This window comes from Pholcus phalangioides, unplaced genomic scaffold (genome assembly GCF_987345545.1).
Source record: "Pholcus phalangioides strain wild (caught in Gottingen) unplaced genomic scaffold, Ppha-v1.0 ptg000012l_1, whole genome shotgun sequence".
NCBI lineage: Eukaryota > Metazoa > Arthropoda > Arachnida > Araneae > Pholcidae > Pholcus > Pholcus phalangioides.
Genome location: NW_028301605.1, coordinates 9,748,191 through 9,765,530, shown reverse-complemented (window position 1 = coordinate 9,765,530; position 17,340 = coordinate 9,748,191). Strand labels below are relative to the sequence as shown.

The window sequence follows — 17,340 nt, the reverse complement described above, 5'->3', positions numbered from 1 at the left end:
GAAACTATTATTTTTCTTCTCTCGCTGTTTCAAACTCTGACATCTGCATTTTTGAGACAGGGAAAGAAGTACAAAGAACACATCGAAAATAGTCCATAATTATCTTGAAATTTATTATTGGTTAAATATGACTGACCAACAACACAAGTGTACGATTTTCCTCGCGTTGTGAAGTACAGTAGGTATATTTCTCTTTCCCGTGATAATTTGTGGATAGTCTATGGCAGTGTTTTTCAACCTTTCTGAACCCAAGGACCAGTGAAATGTCTGTAACAATTCGACGAGCCACTTCCATCCCAATTCAATGATGTTTATTTAAATTTATAATGTTCACTAAAATCGTTAGTAAACAGTGTTTGGGTATACAGATATCCAGGTGCATTCATCTAGGGCTGTAACTTTGGGAAGGAGAGGGTGACAAGACAGGTGGGAGTACCGAATTTCACGATTTGGCTCCCTTTTAAAATTCAAATACAAGTACAAGGCCACAACAGGCAAAATGCCCAACGAGGTGGCTGAGAAAAAGATGCCCATAAAAATATGGATGTCATATATTTCAAAAATACAGCAACCCAATTAAAAATGCAATTAACAAAAATTATAAACGATATATAACTCTGAAATCTGCATTTTTGAGACAGGGAAAAAATGCAAAGAACACATCGACAATAGTCTATAACAGCGGTTCTCAACATTTTCGACTCGCGGAGCCCTTTTAATAAAACATTCTATGGCTTGAGCCCCGTAGGCCAATTTTTTAATTATTCATCAAAGTTACAGATTTATTTTTACTATTTGAAAATATTTATAATTATTTTTTTTCAATTTTACTGTTTTTTTTGTTTTCCTCGATCGGCCACGGAGCCCCTGGAGAGTGCACAAGGAGCCCCAAGGGCTCCGCAGAGCACCGGTTGAGAACCGCTGGTCTATAACATCCGTTATCGTTATCCGTCATCGTTCAACATCCTGGGGCCACCAAACATATCCTTCTGTCGACGAATCTTAAAACGAATCCCGTTTTAACGAATACCGTTATAGCGAAAATTTCGTTTTAACGAACACTTTTCTAATCCCCCCAAATAAGTTTACGTAGGAGAAATGCAAATATCTCGAATTCCTTTATAACGAAATTTCGTTATATCGAAGTGATTTCTCCGGTCTCTTGAAGTTCGTTATAACGGGATTCGACTGTATCTAGTAGCCCTGCTTCAATCAGTACGGTAGTACGAAATCCGGCACAAGCACCGGATATCTCACTGAAAACTTCATTGCTCCCGAGCAACTTGAACGAGCACCGGTTGAAGATATTTGACTTAAATGGCTCCGAGAAAACTTAAAACTTGATAATTATCAAACAATTTTGTTATACCTAACTCTCCACACGGCTGAGCACCCCTAACGTAAAGTTCGATGCCGTGGTATATAAATAAAGTTCGGTCAAATTTTTGATCCAGGCTATAATTCCGCTATAATTCACTATTCAATGAACATGATGACCCTTTTCACTTGCCAATCGAATAAAAATCTATATGGTCCTTCATCAAGAAACCAAAAAACAGTAAATATGTACAGTTTTCTCATGTATATTTTGATTTTTAAGAAAAAAACTTCTTGAGTTACAAATCAAACAAAAGGTCTTTCCTTGCTGTTTGAATTTTCCGTCCCGTAATCATCGAAACTATCGAGTTGTCTTTACAGTAAAAGAGCAAACTCGACGTGTTTCTTTTCTCGGAATGCTCAAGGCACAGAAATAACTCGTCCTTTTTGAAACAGCTGCAGAATAGAATGGGAAAAGAGGGGGGGGGTTTTTTTCTGCTTTCCTTTTTCTCCAACCATCTTATTTATTGAGCATTTGGGGACGTAGTTTCTATACACAGAGAAAAGTTTTCCAAAGTACTTTGGGATTCCTCCGGGGCATCTCCATTCCGAAACGCCAAATTTCAAATCACCCTCTTTTCTCTATTCATTCGTCTTTACGTTCTCCCTTTTTTTTTTATTTTCGGCAACCCTATTGCTATATACTTTGGTTCCTTTTTAATTCCTTTTTGGTGCCACTGGCGCCCGTTGCTGCGTGCCATTTGAATCCCACTTCTACGTCAAGTAAGAAGAAGGGAAGAGGGTTTCTTTCTCTTTTGGTGCTGAGATAAGAAACAAAATAACAAGAAATAGAGGTCGCGTCTCTCGGTTTTTCAAATAGGGACGTGACAATAACCTCCATTTCGTTGTTAAGAAACAAAAAACAAAATTTACAACCAAAGAAAAAGTTTGCTCCGAGATGCCCATTAATGGGTGAAATTTTGAAAAGAAACTTCTTTTTCCTTGTCTATTTTTTTTAAAGAAAGAGAAAGTTGCTAGAAGAAAAGCATCTCCTCAACAAAATAGATGTTGGCACTCTTTTCTTTCTGAAGGAGTTTCCTTATGAAAGGATTTGGAATCATCAGGATTGCATAATAGCATGAGGATTCACGAATTGGTGCTTTCCGTTCTGAAGTTCAGTACTTCTCTGCCTCTCTCGACATCTTTATTATATAATCGATGTTCCTATTTTCATTCTTTGTCGGATTTTTGAATATGTTGCAGTTCAGTAATCGTTCGCCAATTTTTCATTTTAAGTATTCTTTCCGGGGTCCAAATATGCTCCAATATGTCGCAGTGGAAATACTGAATGTGGGGTTTTGTGTTACTTGGCTTTAGTTATCAATGTGCGTAATTTTCTTTTATATACAGTATATATATATAATTGAAAGAAAATGATGCTGATAATAAAAAGAGCAAATCTTGCCTTCTGTAGAAGTCGCCCCAAGATAGTGGCTTCTCAGAGTGAGGATATTGATTTGATGTACTTCTGTGCACGATCAAAATAGGGATTAGAATTTACTGGACTAATTAGCACAACTACTACTATTTAACCGTACATGCATCTTGCACACGTTCCTCTACACGGAATATCTGAACTTGGCGAGAAGTTTTGTTTCTGTTTAATGCTTGTTATGTGTAGTGCTGCCATCTGCCATCGATTTTTCTGAGTGAAGTGTAATGATTGAATAATTTTACCATTGTAGGCCTGTTGCTCTCCAAGGCGAAACTTTTTAACGGGTATATCGGCTCGCATCGGAAGTATCTCGGATTGGTCTGAGGAACATGATTCAGAGTTTCAATTGCTTCACCAGCCCCCTCAGCCACCGATCTCAACCCAGTTGAGCATTTGTGAGACGAGGTTCAAAGGTGTGTTAAAATCTCCGAAACACCCTCTTCTCTAGTCTTAGGGAATTTAGAGCTGTCATTTCGCTAGTATGGGCTTAATATTCCTCCTGAACCGTTTCAGCAACTTGGGGAGTCCATGCCTAGAAGGATATCTGCTGCCATCGGAGCCAGAGGAGGTTTCACACGATGCAAGTGATGAGTATAACACGGTGTTCCTAATTTTTTTTATCACTGGGTGTATAATCATTTGCCATTAGGCAAGGGACTCTCGAATATACCTACAACCGTTAGGACTTGTGGGTATTTTGTCATCGGCAAGGTTCCCCCTGTTGTATGACCATTAGACAAAGAACTCGCCGGTATTTGACCAAAAGTACAGCGGGTACATAACCGTTGACCATTAGGCAACGGAATAGCTGGTATTTGACCCATTAGGCACCAGAATAGCTGGTATTTGACCCATTAGGCAACAAAATAGCTGGTATTTGACCCATTAGGCAACAGAATAGCTGGTATTTGACCACAAGGAACTCGTTGTTATATTGCTGTTGCGAAAATAATTGCGGATATTCTACCATTAGGGTACAAGCATAGTTCACGCTGGTTTCCGATTCTGCGAGTCAGCGCCATTGCGGATTGGCAAAACAAACATGAAATTCAGGTTTTTAGACAAAGGACTTGGACAGTTAACCAATCAGCAACGGCGAAGGCTTGCGGAATCTGAAACCTGCGTGCACTATTTTCATATCCTGAGGCAAAGGACTTGCTGGTATTAGACCGATAGAAAAGGGACTCGTGGATATTTGACCATTAGACTAGAGACTCCCTGTTATATGATCATCAGAAAAAGGACTCGTGGGTGTTTTGGCAATTAGGCAGCAAGCGATTTGTGGTTATATAGCCGTTGACCATCAGGCAAGGGACTCGTTGGTAAATAGCCGATAGGCAAAGGACTTATGGATGTAGTTATTATAGACTTTTTGACCATATGGCAAGGGACTCGCGGTTATATGACCATTAGGGGAAAGGGGATGTGCTAGTAAATTGGTGGGCTATGATTAGGTTAGAGGTTTGTATGTTTATGGCCCATTACGGCAAAAGGCCGGTTTTTTGTTCAGTAAAACTTTTATAAGAAGACTTGTAAGAAATTGTAAGGAAAAAAAGACTTCTTAAAGAATTATGATAGAATTTTCACAGAAACCTCCTGAAGTCGTGCACATAAAGTTGCTTACGTCGTACCCAATGCATCATTAGCGAATTCTATAGCAACACGAGCATTTGAATATTGATCGATATCAGCGATTGAAACCAATACGCCTTCGTATGTCGATTCTATTTGGGATGGAAATATGAATCCCTCACCACATGAGTGCAATATGGATTATACTAATGAATCACTAAAACTCTCCTCCTAACAAGGAGCTAAGCTTTACCGCAACCGGAGAACCAATTAGAGGAAACTCCCTCTGGAATCGAAATCTTCAAAACTTGATGTAAATAAGTAAATTCAGATACTCGCAACTTGCCGTGGTGAATATATGATTTAATAAGCGTAGTGTCGGGCATGTATTCTCCGCGGAAGCTTGTTGCGTGCGTCTTTATTAAATGTCTCAAACTAATATGACCCTTATGAATGAGTCATGATTACATGGAGATCTCAATAAGTGTGGAACTTCAAATACTGCTTATGAATAGGAACCAGTACCACTTGGTATTCCATCCTCATTTACATATATTCATCTCTTTTGTCTTAGCCTATGCCGTGCTATGATGCAGTGTGCAATGCTATAATCACCATTTCACACTGCATCATGGCATTGCATAGTCTGAAACAAAAGAGAATGAGTGAACTTGAAATAGTGAAAATATGTAAATTTAATGACCGAAATTTATGAACGAAAGTGAATAAGCATATGTTGTAGAAATTCGTAAATTGTAGAATTTATTCGTAAGTGCAGGTATAAATAAGCATTCATAAATATATATAGGTATGTACAAGATTTGAAAATGTGTAAAAATTCAAAAATTGAAAATTTGTGAAAATCCATAAATTGAATTTTTTTTTTAAATCCAAAAATAATTTTTCTAAAACAAAAGAAAAATAAAGTTCTGAAAATAAATTAAAAATAAGGAAATTTCTAAAAAAAAATTGAGAAATGAAAAATCTGTTGAAAATGAAAAGAGGAAATATTTAAATCTTTCAAAAATAGTAAATTTAAAAAAATTTAGAATTTGGAAATGCATAAAAATCCAAAAGTAGGAAATCAGTAAAAATTCAATACTGTAAAATTTGTAAAAATGAAGAAAGGAATTTTTTTAAAATTCAAAACTAACCTTTTTTTCAAATATAAATTCTAAAATTCGAAAATAAAAAAAAATTTAAAAATTTAAAAAACCTAAAATTTAAACTAAATTTATTAAAAACTAAACTAAATAAACTAAATTTATTAAAAACTAAACTAAATTTATTAAAAACTAAACTAAATTAAACTAAAATACTTTGAAAATCTAATATATGTAAAAATTCAAAAATATAAAATTTTAAGTATTGAAAAATAAATTTAAACTTCTCCCTTTTCTTACAAATTTTTAACAAAAGTCAATTTTTAGAAATTCAATAAAACGGTTTTTAAATCTGTTTAAATACTTAATTTGTATCGTACTAGTTGAAAAATATAAAATTCAAAACCAAAGAAATTTGTCAAGCCAACCACACTTCTTGTTTCCCCTCTTTGTATTCCCACTCCTTAATACTAATAACATATTCAACATCATTTCTAGAATTTCATCATAAGTTTCCGAGAAAACGAAATCGCAACCAAAATAGATAATACTAATAAGCAATCCGAAAGCGGGTTTTCGCCCAGTGCTCGTGGCAATAATTGCCATCGCACTCATCATACTAATACTTGCACATACACACGTCTCTCACGCAATAATAAAATTTCATTTGCTTTCAAAATATTCATTAAATAGGAAGGGAAACCTTATCAGCGAAACAGGATTGAAAACTTTGGGGCAAAATATTTGAATATTTCTATTTGCCAAAGTTGGGGTGTGGGGGGTGTCCATACAAAGAGGAAATGGCGGGGTCCGTTCGCTCTAGATGTAGTTAATTTTTTCGGATTTCGAAGTTGTAAATTTCTCGTCTCTTCGGGAGAAAATTTGCGTTGTTTGCGAAATATTCGCAGTTTATTAACTTCTCTTTTTATGGGGGGGGAGAGAGAAGGAAAATGTATTATCTAGTTTCAAAAAGGTTTCGTCGCTTTCAAAAGAGAGTATTGTAAAATTTTCTCTGAAATTTGCGAAGAAAATGAGAAACTTTCAAAATGGTTCGCAGTTACTTGAGACATGGTGCTTCTCATTATTCACCCGAACACATCTTTCTTTGTGTTCCGCGTACCTGCTTTGTTGGTATATAAAGGGAGGGCTTCCTTAAGTCATAGCTAGGGTTATCGGGATATTGATTGGTTTCCGTGAGTAATGCCTGAAGAAATGGGTGTTTGTAAGTTATTTGACAGTGTTCGCGTATAACATATTGGTAAAGGTTATGTGATAATATAGATGAGCCAAAATTAGGAAGTTTAATATGTAGCCTGGTCACGTTATTGTGGCGACATCAACGTGCAGTTTAAGAAACAAGGCAATGAACAGGAGCTGGCCTATTGTAGAAATGTGGTGGCATGTGAGCATTCTCTCTCTGAAGATGTATCATTCATTACTACCACGTGTTATAATTATTGAATTTGAAAATGGGAGGGGGCAGGGTTATCGGCTTTCCACCCAAGTAACACACAAGTGTGGAGGGGGGCGATATCGCCCCCTCCCACAGGAACAGAGAGTACCACTGTGTCTAAACCTGGGTAGTTTTTGCACTGGTATTGTTTATACCAGTTACCTGTGATATTCACTCGGTGGTCTGCGGTCCACGAAACTCGATGAAATGTAATTCATGTGACCGCCACCCCAAGTAGTCGCCTGACGTCAAATATGACGTGGAAATTTTGTCATTTTCTCTGAATGACGTCAGTCAAAAGAAAAATCACGTCAATTCAAAGTCATTTAATGACCACGAACAATAACGGTCAGGAAATAACGTGATACTTGATGACCTTAATGAAATGACGTGATATTATGTACATAATTTTTGATTTTAAAACAAAAGTCTATATATTGAATTTCATTTGTCTTAATCGTCAAGTTTTGTGAACTGCGAATTGTTCTTACGATTCATAGGTTTTCTTTTCTTGTCCGCTAATTATTTGAGTTATTTGTGTGTTTCTTTGCACGTCAGCGAATTATTTCTCCCATATATGTGTTTTTTGCCGATCTGGAAATAGAAGGGTAAAAATGGTAAGCACTGTGAGTGCCAAAAAAAACAATTCAAAAACCGTTTTTCACGTTAAAGCAGTGTATTCCAACGTAAACCACAACAAATATGGATGCCATATATTTCTAAAATACAGCAACGCAATTATGCTATGAATTCGCTACAGAAGAACCCGTAAGAAGTCTGGCTTGGGGACCCGCCAAGAGACACACAGCCTGGGGCTCTTCTCCAGGATGTGAAGGGGGGGGGGCATGCCTACCGTTAACAAAGCTATATTAAGTGCGTTCATGTATTTTTGTGTGCATTTAATTGACGTCATGCTTTTTTCACTTTATTTGACGTAGGTGTACAACCTTGCAACAGGGAATGGACATTCGAGAGGGTATTTTCGTCAGAACTGCTCGACCGCTCCAGAAAGACGGCACCGTCGACGACGGCCGAGGAGTGCATGGAACTCTGCCTGGAGGAACGCGAGTTCGAGTGCCGGTCGGCTAATTACCGAAAGGATACGCAAGAGTGCGTCCTAAACGATGCCGACAGGCATTCCGTTGCACCGCACAAGTACTTCGTTCCGGCCAACGACCAGACTGAATATCTCGAAAATAACTGCGTCGACCGTAAGCACTCGTTATATCAATATATTATTCTTATAACAATAATAATAATTACCAGAAATTATGCATCAATTTTCACGTCAGATCCGATCATCTTTACTATTCAATAGAATACAAAATCGCTTTCTACTACACGGTATCCGTCAGCGGTGCATTGGCAAGTGGGCCGCTGGGGCCAGAGGCCCAGGGATTTTAAGACGAACACAGACCTCTCATATCATTACTTTCACTTATTCTAAAATTATGTTTTATTCAGTATGAATTTTCTACAATTTTTTTTTTCTATTGAATACGAATTTTCTACAATTTTTTCTTCTACCGAATATGAATTTTCTACAATTTTTTCTTCTATCGAATATGAATTTTCTACAATTTTGAATCTTTTTTCTATCGAATATGAATTTTCTACAATTTTGAATCTTTTTTCTATCGAATATGAATTTTCTACAATTTTGAATCTTTTTTCTATCGAATATGAATTTTCTACAATTTTGAATCTTTTTTCTATCGAATATGAATTTTCTACAATTTTGAATCTTTTTTCTATCGAATATATGAATTTTCTACAATTTTTTCTTCTATCGAATACAAATTTTCTACAATTTTTTCTTCTATCGAATATGAATTTTCTACAATTTTTTCTTCTATCGAATACAAATTTTCTACAATTTTTTCTTCTATCGAATACAAATTTTCTACAATTTTTTCTTCTATCGAATATGAATTTTCTACAATTTTTAGGAAAGATCGTAACCCCCCTCAGAAGGGAAAAAATCTAAACACCCTCTCGAGAAAATTCTGCTTACGCCTATGGACCCCTTAATTTATTCTTAATTTATTTTTGGGGTGCGCGTATTTTTTAATATATTCCACACATTTTATAACCACGTGCGCTTTTTTGAGTGCTTTCCCCCAAATATATAAAATCTGGACGTGGAGTCCCACAACAAGTTTGGTACCTCAGGGCCCCCCCCCCCCCGAATTTTCGGAGGCATCCTTTTGGTACCAGCTACTGCAAATCTTTTTCTTCTTCGATCCAGTCCATTCAACTTGTTCGTCGTTGAGAATAGAATCCATTAGTATTCACGACGTTTAACTCGCAGGGTGTAGATACTCCATTTCCATCATGATATTCCTCGCCTACATTTCTGTCACTGAATATAGTCGCTTATCTTATACTATAAGGTGTTGCCCTCTCTCTCTCTCTCTCTCGACTTACACCATCAGTGAATATAACTCAATCACGGATTATTATTTATTTGCATTTTTATTTTATTTTTTTGTCATCACCGCAGAGCACGCTCAGATATGCGAATTCCACAAGGTCAGCGGCAAGATCCTCAAGACCGTCGACGCTATCTTCCAAGACATCAAGACGCTGGAGGGTTGCCGCAAGAAATGCCTGTCCACAAATTATCGTTGCCACTCTTTCGACTTGGGGGACCCTACCAATAGCGTATGCAGGCTGAGTCACCTTTCGAGCGGTTCTCTCACTCATATTCAGGATCCTTATCTGGCGATACCTGGTGCGTCGACCTATGAAGTCTCTTCGTGTTATAATGGTGAGTACCATGCTGAGAATGTTGTTGTTATTCCGTGGGGATGGTGATAAACCACTTTGATCAATGAACACCGTTTCCGTGTGACTTATTCAAGATTATACTGTCCATATACATGGTATCTATAAAAGTGGTTTGACGATTAATAACATGAGAAACAATTTCTGTATAGTAAAGACATAAGTGCTATGCGGGGATGAAATATCCAAATGAATTTCATTAATAAGCAAATTGATTTGTTTAATTTCATGACGAACAATTACTTATTTAGTGTGTTTTCTATTGTTTTCCACAACCGCATAAAATAGGTATAAGTTAAAAAAATAACGTTGGTGCCAGGAAAAAAAAATTAGTTCAGGTTTTCATTGATAGAGGGTGCTGCATGAAAGCTAATCACTGGAAATATGCAAATCAGAATCCTATAAAATGCAGGTTGTACGTACCGCTGTGGTGGTCGAGTGGTTATAGTGACGGACTCGCGATGCGAGGATCCGGGTTCGAACCCCACAGTGGTGGTCGGCTGAAGTTGGTTTTCTGTGGTTCCCAACTTCAAGGCGCAAATGCGAGCCGATCTCCCCATTAAAAAGTCTCGCCACAGAGAGCAACAGTCCTACAACGAAAAATCATTCAATCATAACACTTCACTCATAGTTTGAAAAACTGGTGGCAGATGGCAGCACTACATATAACAAGCATTACAGAGAAACAATAAACTTCACGTCAGGTTTCACTACACGTACACGCACATTCCCGCATGTACCGATTCGTTGGGGGTTCCGCGGGGGGTTGTGGGCGGAGTGCATGTGTGGTGTAGCAGTAGTAGGTAGGGCTCGTAGGTAGGGTAAAAAAGGGCTCGGGGATCCATGATGTCTTAAGCAGCCACCTCGTTGGGCAATTTGCCTGTTGTGGTGTTGTATTTGTATTTGTACCATTAACAGCTCATTTCTGAATTTTCCTGTTACTGGCGCTCACGTTTTCATGGTGGTGATGACGTTGGTGGATAAAGCCAGCGCCTCCTGCAGATAGAAGGTCTCCCTCCGCACGTTGCTCGTGATGTACGCAAGTAGTCCAACCACACTCAGAATATTCAGAGGAGAAAAATTCCGCCGCACGTGCCAGTATCAACGTTGTGCGGAAAAGAAACGGTTCAGAATTGGCGATTTCTGTGCCCCACATCCAATCGCCATGCGGTATTTGTGAACCAACCAGGAAGATTCTACGCCAAAATAAGAAGAAACGAAAGGCTGTGGTTCAAAATGTGGCAAACTTGCTAGGTAATCTTAATGGCGTTGCAGATAAACTTGGCAAACCGTGCGGAGGCCTTTTATTTCTAGAAGGTGCTGATAAAGCACTATTGACGAAATTGTTTTACCTCAGCCATGAATCACCGGATGAAAAGCTTTTACGAACGTTTCGGGCACGCAAAAGATTGAAGAGAGGTCCAGATCCAATCACTCTTTCCAGACTGACTTACATCGCCCTCTATCGTCAAAAATTGTAAATATTTCCTCCACCAAAAAAAAAATGTTTTCCCAAACTGCATTTAAATTGATCAATTTTTATGAATTCTTAAACTATTTACGAACTTTATGGGCGGCCCTGCATGTGCTTCATGACCGTCCGTCAAACTTCGGTATCATGTGAATTTGTGTTTATAACACACAATCATAGGCGAGTACAGATAGGGACAACCCCGTTCAGCAAAAAAAATTTATTGATCCTACATGATTCAAAAAAATCATGAAATTTTACAAATGAAAATAATAGTTTGTTCACTATCCACTTCCGTCCATTTCAAACTATTCGCTCGCTGTTACGTGTACGTGTTTTGATTCCCTGATGTTTTCCCATACACGTACGTACCTTACCCCCCAACATTATAAAAATGGAAGTTCAAACTCACTCGAATAAGTGGAACGTGTTTGGAGAAGAATCGTGATACACACACCCCACCTCCGACGTAGCGAATATTCGTGATACGAAGACTATTTTGCATTTTGACTTCCACGCATAGACAGAGTATGGGAGCGTAAAACGTAATCCTACGCTTTTCAACGAAAGTGCTCCGTCGGCACTAAACCCCTTTCGCTTCCGAATTATGTTTACTTTTCCCTCTCTTTTGTACTCGTACTTACACTGCTATCATTTCAGAACGTATATGTATCTGACCCGATTCTGAATACCGTGCGCTTTAAAATGAAATGCGAAACGTAGTATCGGTACTGGAAATGATTTCTGGGAGTTTCGTGTCCGGAGCCGAGTTTCGGATCACGTGCTTCGTTTGTCATTGAAAAGAGCTTCTTTCTAATGTTGCATCAATATGTCATTTTACACGTATTCGAAATTATTTTCCGATTTCATGCGAATTTTCAGGTATTTAAATTGTGGTGTGGAACGTATGGAATGTAAGGCAGTAGATAGTTGAAAGCATTACCTTTTTTTGAAATTTCGTCGAAGTTGGCAACCTAGGTGGTTGAATACCCATATAAAATCGAAAGTATATACAATTCATATTTCAAATTCTTACACGCATTTCTAAATATGTATTAAGATATTATATCAGAATGTGTGAAAAGAAATAAAATAGAGTTTCGAATAAATATGAATTTTATTAAAAATATTAAGTAAAACAATGAAACTATATAAAATTGGTAAATGATTTTTGTTAACAAAAATGTGTCGTAATTCGTAAAAACCAGCCAATGTTTCAAATTCATAATACCAGAGAATATGTTTTATTGAAAGAAGTGCGTACAAAAAATATGTATAAAATTCTCACAAACAGGTGAAATTTTTGAAAATATGAAGAGTTTATGCGTATAAAATTCGTAAATGAAATTACTCGTAATCGAATGTATCTAAATACGTACTGTAATCATAAAACATGCAGACATAGCCCAGGCTGTGTCCCGGGGGGGATGTAAGCTAACCGACATAAAATAAGTCGATACGTGCGAAATTCATAAATAAAAGTACATAAATACTCATGAATAAAGCATACAAAAATTTATAAAAACATTGTAGAGTTTAATATACATAAAAGTGTTTAGAAACAAATACAAATGTTTATAGAAATTAATACAAATGTTTATGGAAATTAATACAAATGTTTATGGAAATTAATACAAATGTTTATGGAAATTAGTACAAATGTGTAGAAATTTATAGAAATTTGTAGGATTTAATAAAAATATTTAGAAATATTAATACGAAGTTCAAAGAAAAAATGTGTAAAAATTTATAAAAAATTTTTTTTTCCCTATAAAATGTCTGAAACTTTATGAAAATATACTTTTTCATGAAATATGTAAAAATGTTATAGAGAAATATTTTTCTTTCCTATGTGTAAACTCACAGAGAAGCTATTCCTCTATCACACATAAAATATGTAAAATATATTTTTCCTATATACATGTAACATGGGAAAATTTATTCGATTAAATTTATAACATATGTCAATGTTTTCTGCGTAAACAAAAACGTGTAACAAAAAATTTATAAAAAATTCATAAGCACACACGTTACATAAAAATTTACATATAAAATACACGAATCAAAAGCACGAGTAAAGTGTCTGACTGAAGTAGATGCATTTTCTCAGGGCGTACCGAGTCTATAGACTCCCATAAGCTTCCCTGTTCGATACTGCTCCGTACGAGCTGGATGAAGATGATACGAAATTGTTTGTACGTGATTATTTGGGGTTTGACTGTACGTGTATAAGGCCGGGATTACACTATAAAAGTTTGATAAAAGCACTTTTATAAAAGTTGAAAAATTCAACCAATAAGAGCAATAGTAACATTCTAGCAAATGCAATCGATCACCTTATTGATTGTATTTTTTTAGTTTTATAAATGAACTTCTATGAAACTTTTATAAAATTTGAAAAATTCAACCAGTAAGATTATCGGCTGCATTTTCTCGAATGAGATTTATTGGCTGGATTTTTCAAGTTTTATGGAAGGGATTTAATCAAACTTTTACAGTGCAATCCCGGCCTAAGATGTGTGTCAATAAAATATAATAAAATTTACAGCCAAAGCTGTACTCAGAGAGTCAGTATAAATTAAATCATTTGAAATCAATTAAAAAAATATGTATTCGCTTAGTTGTGGCTTACTTATCGTAGAAATTTGGAAGTTGCTGAACTAAGGCCTATAAAAGTCTGATAAAATGCAACCAATAATCGTACCGGTTACATTCGCGCAAACACAACCGATAGTCTAATCGGTTGTATTTTGCAAGTTTTACAAAAGGACTTTCATCAAAACAATGTAATCCCGGCCCAAGTCCGAAGGAGGTGAGGTATCGAAATTCAAGAAAGTTGATTAAGTTCTCTGCATTTTATTGGCTCAAACTGTGTGCTTCCAACAGGTTTTCGAAGAGATTCTTTATCAAACAGCTCTGTGGAGCCGGCGGATCTCGAGGGTAAGTATTGAATAGGAAAGGGCAGCGCCGCGGGTGGAAAAAGTTTGAGAACCCCTGTGGTATATGTATATATGCAACGCTATATGAATCCTCTCCTTGAATCAATGAAGAAAAAATCGGAACAATTTACACTTTTGTACAAAACTGAACCAATTTACTGACCCATTTGTTCTTAGTTCGAAGAAACCTCCTCCAGACATCTCTTATACTGTGATATGATGTTATTTACAAATGAAGTATATGTTTGTAAAACGTTTTTGAGTAAAAGTTTCCCTAGAAATTATTTATAATGAAACACATAATTGCGTAAATAGTTTAAAATCCATAAAAAAAACTTTAATAGACTCTCATTATTTGCCCGAGGATGACGTCACTCTCCTCTATCTATACGAAGGTTTTTAACAGCTGGCTGATGCGAAGATATCTAGTAGTCTAGTGGTCAAGGGCAGTGTTTCTTAACCCTTTTTTGCCCGTGGCCCCCTTTGAACCATATTTTTTTCCTCGTGGCTCCCCTGTCTTACCCAGAGTTTTCGACCCTCATCTAAAAGCAATTCTTTATACGTATTGAATTGATTTTTTCAGTGAATTTATACTGAACGAAAATTTTGCAAATAAGATTGGTCTCCAGACCACTGGCCTAAAATTTATTGAGCTCTCCGCTAGTCCGAGTTCTATTCAGGGCCATCTCAACATTATGGGCAACTTAGGAAAAGTGATGTTATGGTAGCCCCATACTTATGGAAATAAACAGCCTACATATTTCCTATTTATTTTCAATATTTATTGTACTATACAAAATATAAGGTGGGGTTATGGACATGAGACCTCCCCCCCGGCATGACCCCTCACAAGAGTGGGACTGACAGAGCTGCAGCCTGGAGCTTGATATGGTTTTCATCATTTTTGTTTTTCACATTATAAATTTAATATAGAGGAGGAGTCTGTGAAAAATCTAGCCGAGGGCCTGCGAAAAACCCCATCCTAGGGAATCTGCTGCAAAATGTAGGCGGTGAGGCCCGAGTGGGTCCATGCCCAAAGACGGCCCTGGTTTTATGGGTGGCTTTGTTGGATTCTGTAAGTGTATAGTCACTAAAAAAAAAAAAAAATATATATATATATATATATATATATATATATATATATATATATATATATATATATATATATATATATATATATATATATATATATATATATATATATATATATATATTCCCACCTTAATTTTTCTTCTCAGCTCTCTACAGCCCTCCAAACGACCTGTCATGGCCCCTTTCTCCATTTTATTCCGTGGCCCCCTTGAAGTATTCCAGTACCACTGGAATTGAGAACCACTGGTGTAGGGAGTTCACCCGGAAAGTGAAAGGGCGTGGGTTCAATTCCCCGCAAGGGCAGTTGAATTTTCTCTGTTTCCAAAAAAATATATCTTCGCATCAGCAAGCTGTTAAAAACCTTTGTATTATATTATTTGCATGCGGTTCTCGTGAAGTAATTGTTCTCACGAATTGGGGGGGGGGGGGATTTATTTTTGGTATACAAAGAATAAAGTTCAAGTTTTTGTTGATAGATGGTGCTCTACGAAAAGAAATCAAAAATATGGAAATCAGAGTCCTATAAAATACTGAGTGTACGATTTACATCTCATATTTCTGAATTTTTCTATTACCTAGCGCTTACAAAATATTTTCATTGTGATGGTGACATTGGTGGATAAAGCGCTGTTGGTGAATTTGGTATACATCGTCCGCGAATGGCTAGTTTAATCTTCACGAACTGTCTAGACACAGAAGAGATTGAAGAAAAGTTCAGGTCCAATCACTTTTGCTGGACAGGTTTCTCTCGCCCTCTAATGACAAAAATATCAACTTTTTCTTTTTCTGCCAAAAAATATCCTCCTTCGTGAAAACAACTTTTTCACAAATCGCATTCAAACACACACATTCCTTTAATTTCTATGAATTTTTAAACCGTTTCCGAAACTATGGAACACCCTGTATTCAAAACAACAAGAGCCTCAGAAGACAAATATTAGAAATACAAAATAGTATCCAACACGTAAAAAAATCGATTTAGTATTTCAGTTCTTTTGAACCGGGTTCCTATTAATCGAGTTTATAATTACGTTCGACTATATAATGATGTCAAAAGATATAAATGCCATTTCTCACAATAACCCAACACTTGATAATTACACGTATTTATCGATTGATTTCTAAATTTCTATTACAGTGACAATCAAATGTCACTCCAGAGAAATGGTTGCCTACGTCCGGACCACGAAACCGTTCAACGGCAAGGTCTACGCGAGGTCGAGACCAAACTCTTGCGTGACCGATGTGGTCAATAGCTTGGATTTCGAAATCCGGATGGCTTATCACGATTTGAACTGTGACGTCCAGCAGGAAGTGAGTATATATCACTCGTATCATTATTATTATTGTATAAAATCATTAACACTTGCACACTATCACGATTTCGATGAATAAAAAATTCATTGAATTGAAACTAGATGTATCATCTTCTACATCGTTGTTTCCCAAAGTGGGCGATATCGCCCCCTGGGGGGGCCAGTAGAAGCTTTGGATTTGTATAGGATTCTATGGGTGGGCTTGAATTGGGGGGTGCGATGAGAAGAGAAATGTTATGAAGGAGGGGGTGATGGAACCATAAGTTTGGGAAACTATATTCTATATTATGGGTGAAAGTAAAAACAGCAATCGAAATCGTGCGCCGTTTCGCGCCGTCTTCGGTGGTGGTCTATCGAGAAAAACGCAGTGTGAGCAGTAATTTTATTTCCTTCTGGTTTTTTGCTGACCACCCACGTTAGTCCGTGTTGTTTTTCACAAATGTTCGACGTGGCGTGGAATATAAATCAATACGTCGGAATTGTTTTTTGCCCACAAAGACTTTTACGAGGATTTCGTTTTTCCTCGTTGTTTGATACGACTTTCTTCTTATACGTATCATGGTGAGAATAGAAATTTCAAATGGAGAATTTCATACTTTGTCTCGTCTTCAGCTGATTGCTCAAGAGCACTTCGGTGCTCGGTGAGGTGCTAGATAGTGATTGGGTTATTCACTGATACCTCCATCCATTTGTACTAATAGTTTTAACGCTATTGAGATAGACCTACATATCCTATCATAGGATATGTAGGTTGGCCTGGCACTCAAAAACAATTTTTACCAATGGAACAGGATC

General features: G+C 36.8%; 1 protein-coding gene across 1 annotated transcript in view; it reads left to right on the top strand.

The window, feature by feature from the left end:
• LOC149079515 (uncharacterized) overlaps positions 1-17,340 on the top strand; it is a 263,269-nt gene that overhangs the window by 184,434 nt on the left and 61,495 nt on the right. Inside the window, exons 3-5 of the mRNA XM_089240164.1 lie at positions 7,879-8,151; positions 9,444-9,710; positions 16,368-16,543. Of these exons, the coding sequence (XP_089096290.1) occupies positions 7,879-8,151; positions 9,444-9,710; positions 16,368-16,543 (716 nt within the window). The remainder of the gene's footprint in view (positions 1-7,878; positions 8,152-9,443; positions 9,711-16,367; positions 16,544-17,340) is intronic.